The sequence below is a fragment of the Eretmochelys imbricata genome, chromosome 12 (genome assembly GCF_965152235.1).
Source record: "Eretmochelys imbricata isolate rEreImb1 chromosome 12, rEreImb1.hap1, whole genome shotgun sequence".
Taxonomy (NCBI): domain Eukaryota; kingdom Metazoa; phylum Chordata; order Testudines; family Cheloniidae; genus Eretmochelys; species Eretmochelys imbricata.
Window position 1 is genome coordinate 25263201 of NC_135583.1, and position 26286 is coordinate 25289486.

At 38.8% G+C, this 26286-nt stretch overlaps 1 protein-coding gene across 1 annotated transcript in view; it reads right to left on the bottom strand.

Annotated features, from left to right (window-relative positions):
• The window catches only part of GARRE1 (granule associated Rac and RHOG effector 1), a 106822-nt gene that overhangs the window by 9703 nt on the left and 70833 nt on the right, over nucleotides 1–26286 (bottom strand). Inside the window, exons 3-12 of the mRNA XM_077830778.1 lie at nucleotides 21033–21239; nucleotides 19155–19295; nucleotides 18763–18858; nucleotides 18464–18625; nucleotides 17703–17861; nucleotides 12111–12208; nucleotides 6645–6770; nucleotides 5074–6071; nucleotides 1559–1724; nucleotides 337–471 (exon numbers count right to left, since the gene is read on the bottom strand). Coding sequence (XP_077686904.1) covers nucleotides 337–471; nucleotides 1559–1724; nucleotides 5074–6071; nucleotides 6645–6770; nucleotides 12111–12208; nucleotides 17703–17861; nucleotides 18464–18625; nucleotides 18763–18858; nucleotides 19155–19295; nucleotides 21033–21239 — 2288 coding nt within the window. The remainder of the gene's footprint in view (nucleotides 1–336; nucleotides 472–1558; nucleotides 1725–5073; nucleotides 6072–6644; nucleotides 6771–12110; nucleotides 12209–17702; nucleotides 17862–18463; nucleotides 18626–18762; nucleotides 18859–19154; nucleotides 19296–21032; nucleotides 21240–26286) is intronic.

Sequence of the window (26286 nt, forward strand, 5' to 3'; positions counted from 1 at the left end):
AGAGTAAGGTGGGGAAAGTTCAAGAGCTCACTTTTGTGCATGTTGAGTTTGAGATGACAAATGGACATTCGTGAAAAGATATCAGAAAGATACTAGACTGGAGGAGGTGATAGCTCACTAGCGAAATTTCTGAGTCATCTGCATAGAGATCAGATACTTACGGATCCATATGACCAATGTGGCTAACAAGTTTCAATTCATGTGGTTGTCTCACAATCCCACCAACTGAATGCTCCTCACACAACAAGATTCTCACTTTGTCTTGCCATTCTTTTATGAAATTAGGATTAAAAAGATTCAAGTGGCACATGTTTATATTAACACATATCTGCTCACCTCCTTTGCTTGACGGCAGCAACAAGGTCTGGCCCTGAGAACATGGAAAACAAACTGTCTCCATTAGCTGAGGAGGTCTCGTCACTTGAGCTGGCTGAGTCTCCTTGATTACCGGACCAGCTGTTTGTCACATCACTGTAAGGAAATAGGATGTCAGTCCTCATTTCTACACTGTCCTGACCAGAGTACCTGCCATGAAGCGTTAATGGATTTTACCTTAAATGCTGAACGTTGGGAAGTCCCTACTCCTGGGACCCATTGGTTAAACCCCAGTTGTGCAGAAAGTGTAGAAGGAGGAATATTTTTGAGTTATCTATTCACATAGAAATCAGTAAATTTCTCTATTATTATAGTAATAGACCAGCCACTGCAATATCATTAATTGCAACAATCTAATGTAAAAAAGAAAATCTCTTTCATTCATTCATTCATTCATATATACGTATTCATATTATATACACACACACCATAACCTCGCACTCAGGCAGAAGATCCAAACAATACTTGGTTTAGGAATTTCCAAAAGGGTTCAGACATCTATTTCAGAATTAGATGAGCATGGGATCTCTACCTGGAGGCTGCAAACTGGTGTAAAAGGCAGGTCACAAACAACCACTCTCCCTTGGTGGACAGATGGGAAGGGGATCCTGAAACTTTTTTATGTTGTAACATGAGGCCACAGCATGGAAAAGGATGAGAACCACTGAACTAGAGAACATAGCAACCCTCAGAACCTCTCACTGCATATACTGAAGACTGAATCCACATTTGCTGATTAAGCAGCATCCAGTTGATAATGTCTAGGAAGCTCAGTTCAATCCCCTGACATACCAAGTGACTTCATAGCATCATTCCTGATCATGAATATCCTTGGCCTTTAAGATATTAAAATAAACTCATTTTGAATTAAACTTTATTATAAACCTGTCACTTCTTATGTTAAGATTAAAAATACACTGTATAAATACAACTGCACTAAAATATTTGTTTAAAGGACATTTTAAGCTAAATGTTACCACTTCAATATCAATAAAGCAGAAAATGGTCAAGCCTCCTACCCTTGAAAATACTGTATTTTTTAGAAAAATATTACAGCATTTGTCCAGTGAAGCAATAGCAGTTAACACAGCTATCAGGAAACACCTAGTAATTTACAGCATCTCTCCACTATGTTCAACTTGAACGTACAATGGATTAGAACATAATGTACGGTCTCACTTACCCTTCTGTGAAATACTCTGGGAAAGGCCAGGTTCTGTGAGGATCATCAGGAAGAGGCCAGTTGTTACGTGTGTTGCTTGGGCGACGGATGTGCTGTGCTTGCCTTTTTTGTAGCATAGCCTGGCTGACCCCGGCTACATAGCGGGCAAACTCTGGATCAGAGCCAACTTAATATACAAAAAGAAATCAGAGTCAGTTGCTGACATATTCAGCTATTTCTACTGTAATTATCCCTTCATTTAATCCTTTCACTAGGCTGTCTATCCCAGCAAAAAACCTTAACAATGAATACCAGTCAACACAGTTGATAACTCTCTGTGAAGCAATATATAGTACTAAATAACTAGATAACTGAAAAAGGTTATGAATTGACAAAGAGGTACACAGTATCTCCATATGCTGAATAAGGGGAAAGGGGAAGTTACTGACCTGTAACTGGAGGTTCCTCAATATGCGGTCCCTATCTGTATTCCACTGTGGGTTATGCATGTGCACCATGCACCCAGAGCCAGAGCCAGAGAATTTGAAAATAGCGTCCACTGGTCTGCACATGCGCCCTGGCTCACCTTGTGCCTCTGTCTGAGGGGATAAAGGCCGTTGCTGTGGGACCATCTCTCCAGTTCCTTCTCTACTGCAAATCAGATAAGATTTGAAGCAGAGGGGAAAGAGGGCAGACAGTGGAATAGAGAAAGGAACCACACATGCAGAAGAACCTCCAGTTACAGGTCAGTAACTTCCCCTTCTTCGAGTGATGGTCCCTATTGTATTCCATTGTGGGTACTGACAAGTAGTACTTAAGTAGAAGGAGGGTATGAGGATGTTGAAGGCAAAGCTAAGTGGAAGACCACCACCCAAATGAGGCATCAACAGAGGAATCCTGCACCAGGACATAATGTCTCACAAATGCGTGAATGGAGCCCCATGTGGCCGCTTCACAGATATCAAGGAGTGGGACCTCCTAAAGTGATGCTGTAGTCATTGCTTGTGCTCTAGTGGAATGAGCTTTCACCACATGGGGGGGGAGGGAGGGAGGGGGAATGGGATTTGGGATGTAGATGCAAAAAACCCCTTATCCTTATGGAATATAGTCAGGGCCCTACCATTCCATTTTGTTCAATTTCACGGTCGTAGGGTTTTTAAAATCGTAAATTTCATGATTTCAGCCCTTTAAATCTGAAATTTAACAGTGTTGTAATTGTAGGGGTCCTGACCCAAAAAGGAATTGTGTGGGAGTTGCAAGGGATTCCACAACCTCCCTTGGAAGCCTATTCCAGGGCTTAATTATTCTTAGTTAGAAAGTTTTTCCTAATATCTAACCTAAATCTCCATTGGTGCAAATTAAGTTGATTATTTCTTGTCCTACTCTCAGTGGATATGGAGAACAATTGATCACTATCCCCTTTAGAACAGCCCTTAATGTATTCAAAGACTTATCAGTCCCTCCTCAGTCTTCTTTTCTCAAGATTAAACAAACTCACTTTTTTTTTAAACCCTTCCTCATAGGTCAGGTTTTCTAAACCTTTTATCATTTTACTGCTCTCCCCTGAACTCTCTCCAATTTATCCACATCTTTCTTAAAATGTGGTACCCAAAACTGGACACAATACTCCAGCTGAGGCCTCACCAGTGCTGAGTAGAGCAGAACAATTACCTCCTGTGTCTTACATACGCCACTCCTGTTAATATATCCTAAAATATTAGCCTTTTTTGCAACAAAGTGCTTGCATTGTCATCTACAAATTTTATAAGCATACTCTCCATTCCATTATCCAAGTCATTAATGAATACATTGCCTAGTACCAGACCCACGACAGACTTCTGTGGGACCCCACTAGATATGTCCTTCCAGCTGGACAGTGAACCATTGATAACTACTCTGAGTATGGTCTTTCAACCAGCTGAGCATCCGCCTTATAGTAATTTCATCTAGACCACATTTCCCTAGTTTATGAGAATGTCATGTGGGACTGGGTCAAAATATACTAAAATCTAGCTATATCACATTAAGTTCTAAGCACATTATTTTAAAACAATTTCAGAAATTAGTTTCTCCTTTACTTACTGTATTAACCAAAGCCTGAGTTACGGATTCCTACCACTCTGCTCAGAATATGGCACTCAAGAGAAGGAGGAGCTGATTTTTCCGTTTTAAAAAAGGTCATTTATTACATTATGTTTTTTAAAGGCCAAGTCACATATAAAACCATCTCCTTACCTATGTAACAATTTATTAAAAAGTGAATTAAAATATTCACTCTGTTCAATTATTTGCCACATTCCTTTCAGCACGGAAGAAAAAAGTAAGGTTTGTTTTGCATTCATGTTCTCAGTCCAGTAATGCAAATGCTATAGGGGGGGTTAAATTACATATGGTGGGTTTTGTTTTAAAGTTCATTGGAACATTTCCACTGGACAAGTCTTTTTTTTTTTTTTTTAAACCTGAAATCTAAATTCTGGGTCAATTTTACCTTGACAGCATGCCTGTAACTGGGACCCCAAATTTGGTTGGGTTTTTTTTTTTTTGTTTGTTTATAAACAAAAAGGTCCCTGGGCAGAACTAGTAACTTCTCCTCTCATTTTAGTACTAAAAGAAATACTTATCGTACACTCTGAATATTTTCTCTTCTTCTTACCATTAATAAACCTAGTCAGAGCACTACCCTTTTAGAATTTAACAAATGGTGCTGACTGCCTTTGTAGTAACCACAATGGGTAGGCCTGACCGTAAGCAGTAAAGCTAGATGAGTGAACAAAGTAGCCACATACAAGTAGGAGACAAGTGAGTTGGTTGTTAAAACGTCTCTACAGCCCTCAGGTGCATATGAATTGAGAGACAATGTCACGGTTGGGGGCAGAGGGGAAAAGACTCCTCTGCCAGTACAACTAATGCATCTCCAAGCAGTTTTAATAACTGCATAGTTTCTGCACAGCAGAAACTTTTTGATGTTAGATGGGTTGTGAGTACGAAGATAATTGTGAAGGATCCTTTTCTGTATTGTGATGTGGTCCATGTTATGAAAAAGTTTCAGAAACCCTTGAAATTAGGGCTAGAAACTGAGGTTTTATTCTCATCTTTGCCAATGACTTGCAGGGTGTCACTTAGCTTTAAAAATCCGGGCCTATTTAGGCGTTGCTGCGCTCAGGATCACAACGTGTAATTGATTTAGGAGCTTATATCTCGAGCCTAAATTCCATTGTCAGTAGATGGAATTAAACAAAGTGCGTAAATCCCTTTTGAAAATTAGATTTAGGCTCCTAAATCAGTTACATGTCGTGACCCTGAGTGCAGCACTAAATAGCTTTAAAAATCTGGGCCTTAAAACCTCTTTGTACCTCAATTTGCTCAACTGTTAAAAATAAAAGTGCACACATGTTAATGCCCACTGACCCCTGTAAAACACTTGGGATCCACGGATGAAAAACACTGTTATCATTACTACCAACATTTAACAAGATTCTTTACTTTGTAAAAAGTATAAATAAAATGTAATTATTCAAAGAAAAAAAGATACACACCTGCAGGATCAAAAGGCAGAATTTCTCCCAACATCCCAAAGACTCCATCATTCTGGTCACGGTTCGGCCATGTGTTGTTTCTAGGTCCTTGTGGTTTTTGTCCTAACATCTCAGACACCATACTGTCCATATAGCTGCTCACAAGACCCAAGCTATACAAATCAGAGCTCAGATCTGAGAAGCCAGGATTGTTCCACTGACTAATATGAGACAATCCAGCCCCAATGGCTTGTGCCGACTGCTGTGAAGAATTATTCACCCATTTGCTGGATACACGCTGTTGCTGCGCTCCAAATGGTTGGAGAAGATGTTGATAATACTGCATTTGCTGCTGCTGCTGCTGCTTTTGTGACTGCTGTTGCTGTGACAACCCTTGTTGAGAAGGGTGCAGAGATGTGTGAGACATAGACTGTGGTTGCTGTTGCACTGCTCCCGATTTTTGTTCTGTTGCTGTAGAAGATGCAACAGAGTTCCTTCTTTTCACCAATGGAGAAGTCTGCTGGGATTTGCCCATATTAAAACCAGACAAGAAATCTATAACCTCCTGCATTTCCTGGTCAGTTGGTAAATTCATACCTTTATCATCCTTGCCATCATCTGCTTTGAAGAAATTATCACACCTTTCAACAAGAAATCCATTGACTATTTGGTTACTTGTGCTTTGAGTTGACTGTAATGGATCTATAGTCCTAGGGAAATTACCAATGTTCAAAATACTTTGTAACCGTGTGTCTATGTTACTGGGCATTTTAGTTTTCTCCTCTGCGTTGTTACCTATGAAGACATTTTTGGAAGGCGTACTGGGGATAGAGTAACTTCCACTGTTGCTTGAACTGGTGCAGGAAGTTTTCTTTGTGAACCGTGAAGTCAGTTTTGAGAAAGTCTTTTGCAGGCCTCCCGATGACTTGCTTCCATTTCCAGATGGCATGTCAACTTGATTCCCGAAGTCACAGATCTCACGCTGTAACTGAATCTGAATACAGGGCAAAGCTTGCTCCCTGTTTCAACAAAAAACATCTCTTTCAAGCCAACCAATATATTAGCCTAATACAAAACTATGTCTTAACAAGTCTACACTTTCAGTCTGTGTATTTTTGGGAAACTGAATAATTGGGTAATGGATGGGGGAAACAAAAAATAGAGCTCTTCAGACAAATCTTGGTTAACGTCAATCAGACTAATAAATTATTTTCTTATTTGACAGAGTGATGTTAGCTAAACAGCTACATTGGTATTGATTAGTCTGGTTGACTTGACGTTTTGGGGTATTCATTTTTTTTAAAATGTATTTTAATAAGGCTCAAAAATCTGACAGGCACACCCATGTCTTTCCAATAGGCCAGCAGACTGCAGGAAGGTAATTTTTGTTCCACTTTTTCATCTACCTCCAGGCTACCTAAGCTTTGCAAACTTCTTACTGTCTGATATATGCCCCAATTCTCTGCCTTCCTCCCCCCATGAACAGACACTAACAATTTTTGCAATATTGTATTGAGTCATCTTACAGACCTCCAAATAACTGACTTCTTTTAAACTAGAAAAGTAGAGCATAAGGAAAATGTGAGATGTACCTTCCTTCCTTCCACCTGTTTATGTCAAACACAGCAGTATAGAGCACATCTACCAGTCCCAAAGTCTTCTCTGGATCCAGACTCCTCTGCAGTAAAGACATTGTTGCTGGATCTTCCTTCAGACACCTAAAAATATTGAATTTTTTAAAAAGCTATTCTTGGACTATTCCAATCATAAATGTTTAATAAAAGCAACAAAATGCCACTTAATTATGCTAAAACTTGGTTATGCATTTGTGAAACAAATCAGTTATTGTTCATAGATAGCTTAGCTACCACCACTTAACACGAGCAACCAAAATCACTCTGCCTTTGGGTAAGAACAGAGAATTGCTACCAAGTACTGATGATGAAATTCACAAACTGGAATGGATGGGTTGCACTCATGCTGTAAGAATGACAGGCAGCAGAAACCAAATAAGGACTCAGAATTCTCAGTATCTCCCCTTTCAGACCTGCCTGTTATCTCCCAAAAAAAGCTACTTGTACCAGTAAGGCAATGTTCAGTGCTGAAATAATTTATAGTATAACAGAAGTCTCTGCACTAGGCACATATGACATAACCTTCTCACATGGGTCATTCAGCCCTGGTAGACTTGAGATGCAGAACCATTACTAACAGTAAAAATATCCTCTCTCTGAATTCTACGGTCCACCACTCTGGAACAGATAGGATCTCTATAGCAATCCCACATCCCTAATAAAAAGACAAGAATATCAAGAACAAATTGCTTTGAGTACAATGGAAATGGCGTCCACAGAAGCAAAAGTGCCCAACTTGAAATGCTTACACAAAACAAGTGGCTACCTCAGCGTCTTCTCCTGAAGCTTCTGCAATTTCAGTCTGGAAGAGGTTGGGCCAGCCTGACATGAGTGAAAAAGGACAGGCACTCCATGTTCAGCCGGTGCAAGAAAGATTAAATCACTTGGAAAAAGTGATTCTAGAAGCTCCCCAAGTACTTTACTACACTCTGAAAAGACAAAACTCACCCCCCGCCCCATTAAAAAAAAACCAAAAACTTTTCATATCTTTAATGGCAAGCGTTCTCTAATGCAGGTCTGGGAAAGAACTACTTTTTGGCCCAAATGGAAGCACGTTGCCGAATAGGGTGAAAAGTTAATTCACGCACACGCACGCAAAAATAGTTGCTCTCTCCTGAAAGTTCCATCTCCCAGCAGAGATTATGGCAATTTTTAAAAAAGACTATATTAATAGACAAATAAAATAAGGAAACTGACTTACAGGCTTCTGAGGGGGTTTACACAGTAAACTCATTAGCTAAGTCCTCAGCCATTTTGCAGGGAAGGGTGAGTTTAACTGGAGATCTGGAGAGACAACTTTAAAATATAAAATTATCCATGATTATCAATGGATGACCCTCATGAAAACTCTTCAGTTCTGCCATGGAGACTACTCAGGGCAGATGCTTGAACCCTAACAAAAGTTACAGCAAGAGACCTCTATTCAGCTCCTAATGGAAAAAAATAAAATACAAGCTCAGGAACAGGTGTGGAGAGATGTATTCTTATCGAGGACAGCCAGCACATTTTTTCCAGACATTGCAAAAGGAATGAAAATTGGGCAATTTAAGAGTACAGAACTTCCCAACTAGCCATTTCTGAGCTACATTCACCCTTCCAAGTCACTCAGTCATTAGATCAGAATCAGTAACAGGTCCATGCTTAAGTATATCATGGCATTAGAAGGGGATTATCCACAGAGGGCTGCTACAGACCACAACAGCACTGTATCTGTGCATCAAGAAAGATGAAAACGTAACCTCTGTTCCACCTGAAAAAGAAAGCATTTTGAGTCTCTTGTAAGGCTTGCAGTATGTGACCAGTGTTTTGGTTGGCATATGAGGAAAGACAGCTCTCAGTTCAACCTCCTAGAAAGTTAAAAGCTTACAGATGAAGTGATTTCCATGTTTGGTTTATTAGTTTCCATCCTGTTTTTTCATAGATGCCTGAAGAGGAGTTTGTTCATACCACAGCTGCTTGAGCAGAACACAATGCATGGCAAGTCTTATGGCTCTCAGTTACAGAATACAGTGCACATTGTTTTTCATTATGTACTGTTTGCCTTGTGCCATCTGATATCCCTCAAAAGCCTCCAGTTTAAGGGGCTGGTGATGTTTCATACCTGATACAGTTCCTGTAGACCTCTGGTTAAGAGATGTAACCTGCTCAGCCGCCATAGAAGTCAGGACTCAATTCTGTCGTGCTAAATGACTCTAGATTATCTGAGAGGCACACCTTGTTTTGTATCAGAGTACACCTTGTTTTCTAGTTTTCTGCAGTTAAACCCATGAAACTACATCCAGACACAGAGACCCATCACATGCATGCCCTCCCTGACAAGTTACCAGGGCAATGACAGAAAGGATTTGCAAATCAGGCTAGGTATTAATTCCCACTTTCTTTATGTTGTTTCTGAACAAACAGCTGGTCTCAATTCTGAGTGTGAGATACGGAACTTCTATCCAGCTCCGTTACTAATCTTAATTGAAGAGATCGATATCAAGTTGATTATCCCTTCAGTTAGTCAGAACAACAGGTAGGCCCAGCAAGGGCATCATTTCCGATGGGGAGGGGGGCAACTTTAACCATGATTCCAGAGGCTACTTAGGCACCTAAAAACTTATATTTGTTCTTGGTTTGTTGTTTGTTTTTGTTTGGTTGGGTTTTGTTGTGGTTTTTTTTTTGTTTGTTTTTTAAGATAATAGGGTGGGGGCCACAACCAAAAATAACTCAAAGGAAGGAGCTCATCTAAAAAGGTTTGAAAACTGCTCAGGGTGCAGGCAGGGGGATAGCTAGGGGCTGTGTGCTGGGAGGGATATTGCTTAGGGTGCAGGGAGGGGCTGTGTCCGAGGGGGAGCTGCTGCTGCGGCGGCCAGCCATGCACTCAGTCCCTAGTTGCCACAGGGGGCAGATCCAGGGGGCAGGAGGGCTTTCCCTGCCCAGGCACACAATGGGAGGAGGGAGGGGACACCCCGAGATCAGCCCCACCTGGCTCTGTGCAGCAGATCAGGAGTCAGGCTCTCAGTCCCAAGCAGCTCGGACAGTGGCAGCTCCATGGCAGGAAACAGAGGCAGCCCAGCGGCTCCAGAGCAGGGAAAGGAAGGAAGGACAGCATTTTCCCTCCAGCTGCAAAATGTGGTACAAAGCCTGGGGGGAGGGGAAGGGGAAGGTGCCAACCACCCCAAATGGCACTCCTGAGGCCCAAATCAAGAGGTAGGAATAACTGATGCACTGGGTCTATCTTTCATTTTAGGGAAGAGCTACAGAGCATTCGCTATTTCAAAAAGTAGGGCCTTATACGTCAGATGTAGCTCAGGGCAAGCCCTAGATATTGTTGTTAACACTGATGTATCATAAAATAACTGAAGATCCACTGATACTAGGAATTCCTGGAACTGATAGCTGAATGATTACCCCCACTGACTCCAAGTCTACTAACTTACTAACAAAGATTTCACTGAGCCACCAAAGCAAGAATTGCCAAAACCTAGTTATTTCTCCAGCCATAGAACCAAAATCAGAACTGTTGTCACTTGAAATGGGACACCAGTGGAGAACATTGCTTCTTTTTGATAGTAATTAGGGGACAAAATTTTTGTAGGGAAAAAAGATTAAAGAATTTTATGTAGTACCTCTCCAAGTGAGATCAGGAAACTAACAGCCTTATATCTGCCTAGTGAGCCACAGTCAGGGATGAGCCCTTTATCAGATGCCCGCCAGGAAGAGCAATTAAACTCAATCTACTAGATTTAGTTTCAGAAAAGCCTCTCCTATTACCTGTAGATGTGATAAAGGAATAGTTACTTTGGTACCTAAAATGAACCTTTTGTGGAGGAGAAAATATAATTTGCACTGCCCTAGAAGTACAATTGGGATGTTGAACAGATCTAGGGGCCAGACTTTTAGTGAGGATGCAAAGACTCTTTATGGTCTGGAATACTTAACATCATGATCTAAGACCTCCCTAAATATACTTGCAACCCTTAGAGGTAAGGAATAAACAGTTACACTTCAGATGTACTAGGTGACCTGAAAATTAATGGGCTTGTCTTGCTACCATTAAGCGGAACATTCTACAAGTAGGTGGTCAGAAACCTGAGCCACGACATGGAGAAAGGCAGCTACCAACTTCATTAAATCCAAGGTATTTGCACCAGACCTGGAATCAGAGAATTCTCTCTTTCACTTGGAGGAATCAAGCACCATAAGGGTACACAAGGAAATAGTTAATTGATCCACGAAGAATTCCAACCAACTACTTAATCAAAGAGTCTTTAGAAATAACAATTGCCTTTAACCAGAAAAGAGAAGCAACCATTGCCCATACCCAGTGAGCAGTCCATTTCTAGAGTCTGATCTCCCATGAGTATTTTGTCCGACAGGGAGCCAACAGAATTTATGTGATTGTCTAAAATGTGATACACTAACATCTGGATTTGGTCAAATACTTAAATAGCACCTCTATCACATAGTGAATAGACAGTGCTCTATTACTGTTTGTCAGTATGGGGAGCTCCTCCAAAGATTTTCAGTTGTGGTTCAAGTAGTCTTCATTTCTTTTTAGTTGTTTTCAAAAAATAGAGCAATTTAAACAGTATTCCAATGACAGAAAATATCCAGAGTGCCAGTTTATAATCTGGAGGAATTAAAGAAGAATTCACCTTTCTCTGCGGAAAGTGACTAGGCCATTTACACTTGAGGAAATGCCATATATACTATTAGTTGCAGGCGGTCTCCACTAAAGGCTCAGACTCATCACCTACCATAAACTGAAGTAGTCCATATTACTGGAGGCGCTGCAATAAAAGAGATCTGAAAATGTGCTTGCTGTTTCAAAAGGATGACAATATTTGGTCAAACCTGGCAATTAGAAAAATGAATTCATTTAGCTCCATAGTCTACACTACTGAAGACCCCACACCAAACTTCTGGAAAGATTCAATGAGGTACCAGAGTCCCTCACCTGCCACCAAGATACTTGAGGACATCCTCTCACCTCCCAGACTTCCTGAGAGAGATATGCCACCTCAGAGAAAGAGAGGTGACTTAGCACTTCATACACTGAAGGTCTGCCACAGAAGAGTGAGTATAATAGGGAAGGATTTGTTTGCCTTTTCTTTCGCCTGTTTAACTATTACCATCCTTTCTTCTTTTAAAAAAAACCTCTTCAGTATTCTAGTCCAACAGCATTGTCTCCATTCTATTGCCTCCTGAAGAAACAGCGCAAATACTAGGAGCTAACAGAGAACATGCCAAGAAATTCTAGGCACACCTTTCAGTCAATCCTACAGCAGAAGCACCACACCTCAGTTCCAGATTGGAGAAGTCTGATGAGGCAGATGCTAGAACTGGGAGTAACATTCAATGATATCACATCATGGGTTTTCCTATATAAAAAATAAAATCATGCCTACTAGTGTTATCTGAAATACAATAGTTATTTACCAAGTTGATGGGACTTGCACCACAATTCTGGATCCTTCTAAACTAATCTGAGGAGCGTATGCTTCTTTATTTTCAATCTGCGCTGTGTCCACAACCACCTAAGCAAATAAAGTAACAATATTTAGTTCTTTTAAGAATATGGTTAAGTTGTTTTACCACCTGAAGTTCAAAAGATAATGAAAACTGGCAACACACACAGAACTGCAGCAAAATATAATTGCAATTTGATTTCCATTTCAATGTATCAAGACAGCAAAAGTAGGATAATTTCTCAAATCAAGCATACAAATAAAACAGCAGAGATATAATTTTATCCTCAGCTACATTCTGTTGTTATGCATCACCGCATGCAGTATCAGCTAGTGCACTTCAACAGGCACCACAATGGCCATCACATTTGGAGGCAAGGAATTCTAAGTCTCCCAAGCCACTACCTCAATAGCCTCAAAAGCATCTTTTTGGTGAACTCCTTTGTACAAAACTGATACTTAATTGGGATGCCTGAGGTGAAAGAGATGAATGTTATTTTAGTCTGCAACTCTAGATTAACTTGCAATTCCACAGTTTTCTGGGTTCTAAGATCCTACATACACAGTCCCTGCCTCTGCCCATCCTGAATTGTGTGTCATTATTAATGCCTTCCTTAGTAAGAAGAGGGAAATGACCATCCAATTTGTTGAGTTTGGGTCCCCCTCCATAAGACATCGTTTCTGAAGCTGGAGGGTTTGGAAATTACCATTCTGTCTTGAACCTTCCCTTATTAGGGAAACTGACTGAGAAGGATGGGTTCGCATAAACCTAAATAATGATATTTTGAGAAGGTTCCACATTTGATTCATGTTTTCATTTGAGGTCCAGTCTTCATCCACAGGCCATTTTGGTCATTTATAATAGTTTATTTTGGTTGTGCTGAGACTCCCAGCAACGTTTGAGTCACCATCAGACCTCATGTCCGTGACTAACAGATAAGCTGTACCATTTAACTTTGAAATGGAAAAGTCCTCCAGTGCAGAGAAGCCTTAAGGGATTTTAGTGGTGTGTCTGCAGTCACCTTCCACCTGGTTCTGCTATTATCTGGTAGGCAGGCATCACTAATGGTGATGGAGAAATGTGTCAGGTGAAGCATTTGAAATGGAGGGGCCTGAAGACTGTTGAGATCCTATGTTCCTTCCTATGGTGTCAAACCTCCTAAAATTGCAGCACGCATAACTGCACTGCCATTACCCACCCTTTAGGTGTTCCATCACTGAGCACATGACTGCATTCGTTTCCCCTGGATATTTGCCTCAGTCCATTCATCCCTACTTGTAAACAGTCTCTGAACACACTTTTTTTTTTTTAAAAAAGAGGCCATTATGATTAGCGTTCGCCCTATGTACAAGCTTCTATACACCTTTTTTTTTTTTTTTTAAAACAACAATGCTATTCTATTACTTTGTTTAGGTTTCGAAGTATTTATGAAAATTGAATTTTATTCTGAAGATCTACTGATTTATGCCACACCCGTAGATATGTATGATAGGATAAGAAATGAAAGATTTATGAATGATTTATTCCTAGTATTCAAGGGACAGATGCCATCTGTAACTTAGATGTGTGTAATTCAGGAGCAAATCTTGCTTCACTCAGACCCAACTTACAAACATGAAGAAAAATTCTCAACATTTGGCCAAGGTTACGATATCTTGGGTTTAGAAATTACTAGAAGCTAGGATGTTGCTGTTACAGGAACACGATGCTAATAGCAGGGAGAAATGCTAGTACAAAATTACCTTTATTATAGTTAGTTTCATTTTATCCCTACATTATATGATATCCAATTAAGAAAAGTCATAGTTGTGATTTTTTCCTGACACACTAAAAAGAAAACATCTTAAATCCATGTGCTAGTGCTATTTAAAAAAAGGGGTGTCATTAAATATGACTCTTAATACCAAAGTGCATGACAAATCGCATAGAAAAGCATTCACAAAATGTAACTTCAACATTACTACAGAAGTGTCAACTCAACAGTACTAACATAAATGTTTTGATAAGAGACTGGAGATCAGGCAATGCCACAAACAAATCAGCCAGTGCTCATTTGTAAACAAATGCAGGAGATGATTCTTTAGGAAAGGTAGTGCTGTGCTCCTATCTTTTGATTTTTCCCTTTTCCTCTTGGGGAGGTGGATTATTACCTATGCCAATGGGGAACCCCTCCCGTTGGCGCAGATAATGTCTACACTGAAGCGCTACACACACAGTGCAGCTGGTGCGCTGCAGCTGTGCTGCTGTAGTAGTTTAAGTATAGACATGCCCTTATGTTAACAATAAAAATCAATGTTAGTATCTTTACAATACAGCAGGCCTGGTCAGTCAAATTGGGTTTCCAGTTGCTTTGCATTACTGGAGCAGCACAAAGCAGAGCTGGAGCGTACCAGTGAATATGCAAAGACCCTTGAATTATCAAGCACAATGGGCTAAGTTCAACCAAGCGTAGCAGAATAAACCTTTGTGAATGTCAGAACATTTGAATGTAATTTTGAAAATTTAGAATATGATTTTCGTAAGTGTTGAGTAGTCACAACTTTAGTTGACTTAAATCTGAAGATCAGGTTCTTAATCTACAAAGTAAGACAAATACTGAATACCTAGAGTAACTGCTCCATTTCACTTTCTAATCTTTTTCTAACAAGATGCATAGCCAAAATATGTGCGGCATAGAGTAAACTAAATCTTCATGAGACTGTTCTATAATGTTTTATTTGGCATTTAGGTAGCAAGTTAACTCATAATTCTCAGCCAATACAGATGCACTAGTTTCTAAAAACAGTAACATGAAGGGCGTACTATTTCTACTCCTCATTCGTTTATCCGACTTCTGAACAAAATAAATTCAAAATACAGTGAACACATGTTTCTCACACCCAGCCTGGTGGTTACTTAGGAAATGGCTTCCTGTTCATCAGACATCTATTGTTCTTGTTTTACAGGTGTTTCCTCCCTCACCCCACCCAGAGAATGCTTTAAAGGAAAAGATTAGAATTTGTCGTCATTACATAAAATTGTACGCAAATGTAATTTAATTTAGCAGAATTATTTTTACAAAGCACCACAGGTGTGCAAAGCAGTCTACAGACAAAAATGGCAAATCCCTATTCTGAAGAGATTACAGTGTAATTTGGGGGGAGAAGGGGGGAACAAAAAGGAATGACAAACCACGAGTAAGACAGGAGTATAAGAAGATGAGGCTTACCAGAGTGAAAGATCACACACTGTTGACTGTTATTTATGCATCTTCTTAGTGCCTCTGAATATAAAAGGCCTCTGCTATTAGATAATTGATGCCAGCAGCAAATGGAGTTATTCATGATTTTACCCAAGTTATTCCTAAAGTGGCAATTTCATTTTGGCTTGCACTATAATCAAAGGAGTTCTATGCCAACAACTCTCCCGGCTGCCAGCATGGAACTCTCATGATAGCAGCATTTCAATGGCCAGCAGGGCTGCCCTGCCCTCTGTGTTTTCTCACGCCCCACTGCTATTGAGCCTCCCACTCCAGGTGAAGAAACCACCTATCCCCCTCCTGAGAACAGCTCTGCCCTGAACCAACCCCTCTTGTATTTAATGTTTTAAAAATATTTCTTCCTCAAAAACACCTAATCAGAATGAGACCAACAATCTTACTGTACTACCACCGAACACCTTCCTCTACACCTTCCTCTTCCTCTACCCCTAAAAGGCTACCCTCCTGTGCCACAGAGGTTCCTACCAGCAATTAGGGGATTGAAAGTAGCAGAACAGCTGCTGCCATATTAGCAGCAGAGAAAGCAGAATAACATGGTTAGAGTCAATATCATTTTACATGTCACAGTTATGATGATAGTCTCTTGAGTTAAGATATGAACAAGGGAGACTATCTTAAAAGATGTAGAAGTTATTTAATGCGATGCTTATAATACCAAAGTAAGTGATGTTCAAAAAGAAAAGCATGACAAATGAAGCTTCACTATTTCTGTAGATATTATCAACTCAACAGTATTAGAAGAAATGCTTTCATAAACTAAGACTGGAGGTAAGTCAAAGCCACATATAAATCAGCTACTTCACTTGCCTGAACAGATGTAGGAGCTGACCATACAAGATATGTAGCAAAATGCATTTTTTTTTTATCAAAGATTAAAATCAACCACGAATTCTTGATCATTCTATCTTCAGGTTGCACACAAAGTAAAAGACTATTGACAATACATAATCCAACAGTTAGACCAAAGTTTGATTCTGTACAAAGTGCTGGCTTAAAAAGAAGGTGATAGAAACTCTTACGCACTTTTAAAACACATACCACACACATACTTCCTGCTGCATTGTTGTTAAAGGAAATCTGCTCCCATTTTACTTGCCCAGTAGATTGAAAATTCACAATAGCTCAAAAGAAACACTTATCATGAATAAACGGAAGTGCATTTTATTAAATAAAAATACTGCAGTGATTAGTTATACCATAGATAAAAATGTTTACTTAAGAAAACATACGTATCTTAAAACAATACCCGAACAGTTCCTAAATATACCTTACTGATGAATAGTGCAAGTGTCTCCATTGGAATTGCCATTTTACTGATATTCGAAGAGGAGGACCTCCTCCTGGCAAGTAAACAGGAAATCCAGCTCCCACATCAGTGGTGAAAAACAGTATTTTCAAAGTTTCATAGATATCAAGTCAGAAGGGACCATTATGATCATCTAGTCTGACCTCCTGTACAACGCAGGCCACATAATCTCACCCACCCACTCCTGCAAAAAACCTCTCACCTATGTCTGAGCTATTGAAGTCCTCAAATCGCGGTTTAAAGACTTCCAGGAGCAGAGAATCCTCCAGCAAGTGACCCGTGCCCCATGCTACAGAGGAAGGTGAAATACCTCCAGGGCCTCTTCCAAATTCCAAAAGTTGTTGCAGAATACAATTTTTTTTTAAAATGTGGTAGTCCCCTGATTTTACCATGCATTAAAATGGGAGCTGCATTTCCTGTGTCCTAATCTACATCAGGTTGTAAAAGCTGCAGCTTCCTATTTGATTTTAAAACTTCTAGTGCTTTTCTTTTTGTAAAATTAGTCAATGTTCAAAATATTCTTTATGTTAGAGTGTTAAGTTTTCAACTACAATTAATACTTCTGAATCTATGGTCTGCTAAAATCCATCTTGTCTACTAGAAAGTTCTCTCTAACACTGGAAACGGGGGAGCCCATTGTAAGAAACTGTGAACCAATTTCCAGAGTGTTTTAATAATGTTTTAACATCTGTAAGAGAAACTTTAGTGTAGTTTTATGTAAGTGTTTTGATTGTTAAATTATTGGTCAAATTGTTAACTGTAATTACAGAGCTTTTAATACTTTTCATATTTTACTAAGTCATGTACTTAATTTTGTGAACTTGTAAACTGATGGTCTGAGGACAATGGTCCCAGTCCTCCAAATTGCTCAGCATCTTGTTCTATCAGCCCAAATGATCTCAGTTTTACTTTAAGAGAAGAGGTATTCTTGTCCAAATATAGCTTTAAAAATATTTTGTTTACTGCTGATCTGTCCCTATCAGCCATAGTTACTTACCAATCCAGCTTGGCCAAATAATAACTGTACAGCAGTCTTGCAGGCTCCCCGCCAAGTAGAAGGGCAAACCTGATTTAGTACTTCAGTAACAGGAGAGTCATCCCGGGGTGTAAGTCCATTATGGCAACCAGCTTCTTTGATCAGTTGTAGCATTGTGTGCTGCAAGTCACAAAAGCCTGTTACACACACTACTCAAAACAGAGTAACATACATCTGAAAAAAATTTAATACTGCATGTATATTTTGAGGTTACAAACACAAAATAAAATGTTCGCAAATGTCCTTATCTTGTAATTTTGATTTGTCTGAAGGATTCATTCAAGGAAATTAAATACACACAGTAGTGTTAACTATAAAAGCTTTCTCAATCTTAACTGAAGCATTTGCTACCTGTAAAGAGTCTAAGTTATAAAATGCACCTGCATAAATTGAATTATGGAAATTAGTATAATAATCAGAATACAAAAGAGAACTACTTATGAGACACTGTAAATAATAGTTCAAAACACAAGCCATTTTTAACGTTTCCAGGAACAGGGAGCTAAGTTTACCTTGAAAAAGTGAAAATGCTGATAAAGATATCCAAATAATTTTTGGATGATACTCCCACCTTACCTTCCTCCCAAATTTAGAAATCCATTTTCCCACTAGTTCTAAGAATACCTTTTGAATTCATTCGGCATGATTGGTTTTAAAATTGTAATATAATACTGAATATTTAATATTGAATTTTTACAAAAGGTTAGATTTAGGGTTATTACCGTTTTCAGCTTCAGGTTTTCTGCTGCAGACTCATTAAAGGATATTCCTTTTAGAAAATGAGATCCTATCTGAACAGGTACAGTGGGGAGTTCACACTGAATTGGCTGAGGTGGAGTCTGTCTCCTTCCTGTTTGTTGGGCTTCAGCTTCACAACAGCAGCCCTTGAAGACAAAATGTAGATCAATGAGCAAGAAAGGGAGACAGTAAAAAAAAAGCTAATAACAAGACCAAAATTTAAGGAATTACTACTATTCTTTACCATTCATTTTCAGGAGGAAAAAAGAGTAGTGGCTCTTACCTGCAAACTTGCTTCAATAGCTTTTGGATTCAAGTGGAAGCCAGCCTTCATTGCATATTCACAATGGCCTAAACTCTCCAAAGCGATTTTATATGCCTGATATTACAAAATGATTTAAGATACAAGTTAGCCATAATCAACAAGTGATACAAAAGTGTGTGTGTGTGTGTGTGTGTGTGTGTGTGTGTGTGTGTGTATATATATATATATGAATTTACACTGTCATATTTCACAACACATCCACGATCTTCTATAGACAATACTGCAAAGTCACAACCCTTTCTCAGCTGATTGAACTACATGTTTTTGTATAACACATTCCTTCCCCGCTTCAACCCCCTACCTCTTGACTGTAGTAGACATGTAGAAAAAATAAAATTAAGGTAACTAACCTGCAAAGCACTGTCAATTTTCATGTTCAGTTCTTTTAGCTGATGCTCAGGGATTGCCACACTTTGTGAGCAGAAGAGTTGCTGAACCTCAATTCCAGCCAAACACCCATCACAGCCTCTTTCTCTCAGTCGAGATGTGGCCTTTAACATAAGGCATAATCAGATATAATCATAGTACTGGTTCAACATTGGGACAGATCTAGTCTACCCAAAATTTCCACACCAGGACCAAGAACAATAATTAACTGGTATATCCGGTGAGGATTATAGAAAAAAAAAAAAAAAGCTATATATTAGTGATTATTTAAGAGCATAGATTTTCATATAGTATCTTAAAACTTACAATTATCGCGACTGGTGATTTTAGTCAATTGTGGAAATAGATGTTTCTTTTTTCTAGCTCTATAATTGAAGATAATTTGGTCTTGTGTTTTTCTCTTATTTTCTCATTTTGCATGCCTAATAGACTTGATTTGTTAGTCTCTAAGGTGCCACAAGTCCTCCTTTTCTTTTTGCGGATACAGACTAACACGGCTGCTACTCTGAGACTTGGTTCTGTTAATCTGTATATGATTCTCTATATTTTGACACATCATAATATGTTTCCTTCATAAAAGTAGCTTAACTGGGCCAAGGTCCTAAATGGCTCTTTTATCATAAAGATTAAGGCCCCAACCCAAGTACATAAGTACTTAATTTTAACCAGTTATATCAATTTCTATATTGCAACTTCCAAGAAACTAAGAGTATAAAGTACTGACCTACAGTACGTACAAGATTAGCTGACATTTTGTATAGTGACAACATTTGAAATCCTGATCATACTTAACAGAATTCACAGTAGATAAAGCTATGGTATAAACTTAACAACAAAAGTATGAAACAATAATATTCCCCAAAAATTGTATCTAGCAAACAGTTGTAAATCCCCATTTTATTCCAGTCAGTGAGAGAAAGCAGTTGCCGTTTGTCCAGTTACAAATAGTTCTTTTAAATTCATAGTCCAACAGGAAACTTGTCTGTTGTCCTATACCTTGCAGATGTTAGTTAATAAAAGATGACTAACACGCCTGTCTGTTCTGCCAAATTAGACTTCAAAAGCACATACTTTAATTTTAAGGAAACCATGTACTCAAAAAGTCTAAAGCCGTTTCTGCTCTAGCAGATTATAAATTTAATGTTAGCTATAGAAAGAGGAAAAGCAAGTATTTTAGGTCTATTAAACTAGGTTCCCTTGAAAAGTGATTTTTCCTTGCAGGGAAGATATGGATTCCACAAGTATGTGTTTTGGAAGTATAAATCTAAAGATAATTTTGAGTAACATAATAAAATGTTTTACAATTTTGTAATTGAACCACCAGCAAGAACAGCAGCTTTGCAACAAATTGGACATAAAAGTCATGAGTAACCTTTTTAAAATACAGCATAGGATACATATTCAAAACGTTATCAAGACACCATCAAAATAATTTCTGTCTGACTTTTGCGGTGTCTTCTTTGCCTACTCTTTTGACAAGAACAAAGGCTACTATAACTGAAAGATCAGAGAAAATTATTTTTCTATATTTCTAGTTAGTACATCTGACAGCACTTTGTATATAATGCCACTGCTTCACTACAGACTGTTTCCTTAGTTTTTGTGAGGATTTTCACATAGAGAAAAACATTTTAAAGAAATACGAAAATTGGCTCCAGGATAATTAATAGTACCTAAAACAATTTTAAGTCATTTAAAGAAAACAGGACTAAATATCAAGTTTAGTGTTCCTTTAATATAAAAACAAATATGAAGAGTTTTGCAAATTAGGGCAACTAATTTCAAAGTTGCCAGTTACTAATATGAAATATTCAGCTTCATTGAAATCAAGGCATCCATACCTCTGCAGCTCCTCTCCACGATCGTACTGCATCTTCTAGCTCAGTTGTGGGGCTCAAATTGGAGGTTCCCACCCCACTAGCATTCTTCCTTTCCTGAGCTACAGCTTCAGCAAAACAGGAGTGTGCCACTGGTTGGACCTTCTGCAAAGCTTGTGACAAAAACTGAAAGTGAACCTGCATCACTGTCAAGAAACATCGTCCAAGTAACTATGAAAGAAAACAAACAAAATTCAGAAGTGAGTTTGGTGTTACTTTTGGTCAGCAAATCCTGATGACGGAGTTAAACAAGCGAGTCAAGTTCCTCAGCTTGGATGGATCAATGAAGAGCTTCTCCCCACCCCTTTTTTATAATGCTTCACAATCAAACCATCATCAATATGCAACATAGCTAATACTTAGCTATGTTCTTAAAATACTTAAAAATCACTACAGAACACTGGGGTTCTAGGTATTACACTGAATCTCTAAGTTTCAGCTTTTCTTTTGAGAGAGATCAGGCATCTGCTTGCTATGAATTTTGTCTGTATCATCTTTACAACACTTCTGTTCTCAAGTCATGGTTATTTCAAGAATGCAAATCTGAAAAGCTGATTTAACTACATAGCCATATCTAGTATATAAAAGAAACAAACAATCTTATAAAATATAAGTAGTATAGCATCACACAAGAAAAATGTTTATCAAAACCTCACTTGTACATGATGAGTCAGACTATGTTACAATGTTTGACCAACATATAAAATCTACTTTGGTTACAGTACACACCAAGCTCATCACAGTATTAAAAGGTTCATAATGAAGTTTAACATTCTGCTTGGAAGATCATCAGAAATATACGTGAAAACCTTTTGACATTTGAGACAGTGAACACATTTTTTTTGGCTTCTTTGGAGAGTAATCTTGACTGATCAGGAAATAAGGTATACCTGGAAGAATTTGTACAAACTGACACCCTTATGTCATCTGACAGGAATCCCTAGAGCTAACAAAAAATTTCACTCCAAAATACTTCAAAGAAATGTATAATTTAGTGCTGCTCATTGGGACAGTGGAAAGGGGGGGAAAAAAAAGCAAAAGAGGGTCTAGAAACCCAAACAAATTATTCTCTCTCCCCCCCACACTCACACGAACTAAGGGTGCTGTACCTATAACCACTTCCTAGCCCTTGCAAGCACACAGAGTAAGAGATGCAAAGTTGAGCCTAACTCAGATGGCTCCAAATTCCAGACCACTGGAATAGCTGTCTTCTTCCTTTGTAAATCTCCCTCTGTCATTTTACCCTTTCCCCTTACCAATACAGCAACCCAGGATTATGCATGAGCAAATCACACACGCCTAGCATTTAGAACAAGCTAAATGAAACAAGGATCACACTGTTCTAGTAAAAAGAAAAGGAGTACTTGTGGCACCTTAGAGACTAACAAATTTATTTGAGCATAAGCTTTCATGAGCTACAGCTCCACTGAATGCATCCGATGAAGTGAGCTGTAGCTCACGAAAGCTTATGCTCAAATAAATGTGTTAGTCTCTAAGGTGCCACAAGTACTCCTTTTCTTTTTGTGAATACAGACTAACACAGCTGCTACTATGAAAACTGTTCTAGTAATTCTCTCGCTGCAGCTCCTGTCAGCATGGGAGGATAGGTACAATCTTCCAACAGGCCAGAGAATGTGGGGATAAGAACAAACAGGAATATTCTATTTAGGAGTTTGCCATACAACCCTGACGAGGGTGGGGGTGAACACTTGCAAAAGAACAAAGCTAGAACACCAGAGCAGCAAATGTTTTCAAAGTTACTGTAGAAAGTAATTATTTCGATTCATGAGGCATGGGCCAGTGGGTAGTGTACTGGACTAGGAGTCAGAAGAAATGGGCTCTATCCCCAGCTCCTCCACTTACCTGCTTTCTGACTTTGGGCAAGTTACTTTCCCTCTCAGTGCCTCTGTTTCCCCTCTCACCCTTTGTCTCTCTTCTATTTAGACTGTACACTATCCAGAGAATGGACCACTCCTTATGTGTGTTTACGGAGTACCTAACACAATGAGGCCTAAACCTCAGGTGAGGCCTCAAGGTATTACAGAAATACAAGTAATGAAAAAACCCCAACATTAATGAATCCTTGCGACTTTCAGAAAGAAAAGTAGACAAAATTACAGTTGTAATCTAAAATATTTTACATTTAAAGTGCTAATTTTTGTCTGGTACATAAGTATATACACTTGTTATAAATATAAATATGGATAAACTTCACACACAGCTTGTTCTTTTAGTTTACTGTAGTTGTCACAGAGAGAAAGTGACAAAATATGAATGTATAAACATTTATATACATTTTACCTTCCTTTACAAAAAATTCTACCAGAACGAAACTGTTGTACCATTTTAGGAATAATGCATAAAATGTACAAAGAGTGTACAAAGGCACCCTGACTTGGAGGACAAGAAGTTACCTAGCTTATTTTCAGTTACTTTCTTTTTTAAATCAAAGTTTCAGCTACAGTGATCTTACTGGCAAGAAATAGGAGTCACACTAATAGTTATATGCATTAACAATCTTCTTTAAACAGCACTCTACCAGTGGCAAATTTTGTTTTCCATTGCAGCCAGTCTCCTTTTGAAATTCCATTCTGGTTCAATCATTTCCCCTCTTTGTACAACGTATAACATTAAACAGTTTTGATACCATGAGTGACCTCTGCAAGTGTAGTCTGCCTTATTAAAAAGCTATTCAGCAGACATTCAGAACAAAACACCAACTTACTTGATGACAAAATTTAAAAGATTTATATGAAAACTGCAGGAGCCAGTGTGGAGAAAACTAGCAATCTAAACATTTCAGTGTACGGAAAATACGAAGGACTCCAACAATTCACTGGAGAAAGAAAATCCCGGGCTCATTAGGAATTTCAAGCTAGTGAGATTCTAAAGGACATTGGAGGTACAAAAGGTTGAAATCTTCCCTTCCCTGGGAGCTGCTCTCAAAATAAACAACGTATTTTGTTTTACAGGGACAGCACACCACATTCCTGGTACAATTTGCAATGTTAGGCAATGAGATTAAAATACTAGTATTGGCACATAAATCCAAGTCTTCTTTATAAAGTCTATGTTTTGTTTTTTAAATCTAGATATTAACTTTCCTCTACTTCAGTGATTGTTCAGAGGCATTTCCAATGGTTAAAATAAAATAGTATCACTGGGATGGGGATTCTTGCACTCTTCCATCCTGCTAGATTAAGGACTCGTTTCAGAGGCCAGACACTTCCTTGTAAGAACTCATCTTTTTAAAGGTATTTTTCTAAAGAGCTGAATCCCCCTCTTCACTGGGGGATGTGATTACCATCATCAAATCCTTGATAAATACTCTCAAGGTAGGTCTAGAGATCAAAGAGTAAAGTACAGTACTTGTAGCAAAACCTGGAGAACCACCTGTGTGAACAACATAAGACTATAGAGTAGTTGTAGCCATGTTGGTCCCAGGGTATTAGAGAGACAAGGTGGGTTAGGTAATGTCTTTTATTGGACCAACTTCTGTTGGTGAGAGAGACAAGCTTAAAGAAGAGCTCTCTGTAAGACTGAAACACAATCGTCTCTCTCACCAACACAAGTTGGTCCAACAAGATATTACCTCACCCATCTTGTGTCTCTAATAAGAATATAGAGGCCTCCTGCTGTTCAATCTATCAAAATTGGATAGTAAGGAGGGCACAGTTAAAATTGCCATTCTGAACTTATTCCTCTTTGCTCACATTTTGGGACTTGAGTTTTCCTCTTGGGGGACTACAAAGAGAATAAGATCATAAGAAGAGCCATACTGGGATCAGACCAAAGGTCTATCTAGCCCACTATCATGTCTTCTGACAGTGGCCAATACCAGGTGCCCCAGAGGGAATGAACAGAACAGGTAATCAAGTGATCCATTCCCTGTAACCCAACGGATTAGATTCTTGAGAATATCTAAAACAGGGACCAGCCTGATTCCCCACAATTTGCAAAAGATAAAATGGCCTCTGCCTCCTTTTCTGGAATCCTGGACATTGCAAATATGATGAAGTGAGGTTTCTGTGTCCTCGCAAACATTTACCCTTGAGAAATAAATCTCCACCACTTGTATACCATTCCTATCCTTTGCTACATCATCAGGAAGACACAAATGCCTCTCCTTATCTCAATGGCTGTACAATCTTGTGTGGAGGAATTTGGCATCATGTTTGGACAGCTGAGACTAGTGTGGCTGTTGGAGACATAATGTGTAGTACAGCCTCCCTTACCTCTGACACTCCAAGATCTGTTGAGGCTCTGCTCCCTCTGTACAGCTTCTAGCTATAGACATGCAAGAAGCTATTATGAAAATATTCCCTTCTAGCAGGCTTTGAAGCTTGAGAATCACACTTCTCCATGTCCGCACATTCAGCAACTGCTTTCTCCAAATTTGTATAACAGTAGCACTTAGGGTCCCCCAATCCAAGATCAGAGACCCTTTGTTCTAGGCGCTGTACAAACATATTTGAAAGTTCCTTTCCACAGAGAGTTTACAACCTTGGTTTATGACAAGACACAAGCAGGTGTGTGAAAAACAAGTGGGTGGAAGGGAAGAATAAACTAACAGTAAAACAAGCATGGTTTTACATAACAAATAATAGTTTAAGTTCACCACCTGACTAACCAATGTTTTTGGCAGCAATTCTCAGATATCACAGTGCTGAAGCAAGACATGGAGAAGGATAAAGTAACGACTTTATATGATTTTTAGGGGAGTTCCCTCTCCCCATGTATGTCGTCTACAATAGAAAATCTATACTTTCACATTTTAGCATTTTTAAAAATATTTTTCTCTTTTCAGACAGGGAAGGCAATCTAAAACACAGCACACACATTTTAAAAGGATATCTATGTTATGAAGGAGTGAGGATCAGTAAGTTGAGGAGCTTCTTCATGATCAGTACAAAAATATTGAGAAAGCTTTGTGATATGCTTGTGCTTTTGCAGCAAGCTTATATACTTGGCTTCATTTTGGAAGAATGCCTAAATCTGACTGCTTATGCTTTTCCACAACAGATGGTAAGGTAGCACATATATGAGCAATCATGACTATGCAACAAAAATAAAAAATGACACCTGTCACTTCAAATTAGTATGGAGATGCCTGAAGGTATCTACTGAAAGTCTATTTCATGGTTACATATTAACAAAATAGAAAATGTAGCTAATAAAGCCAATTGTAGAGGATAGTTTAGTTAGTTGCTGATTTGTT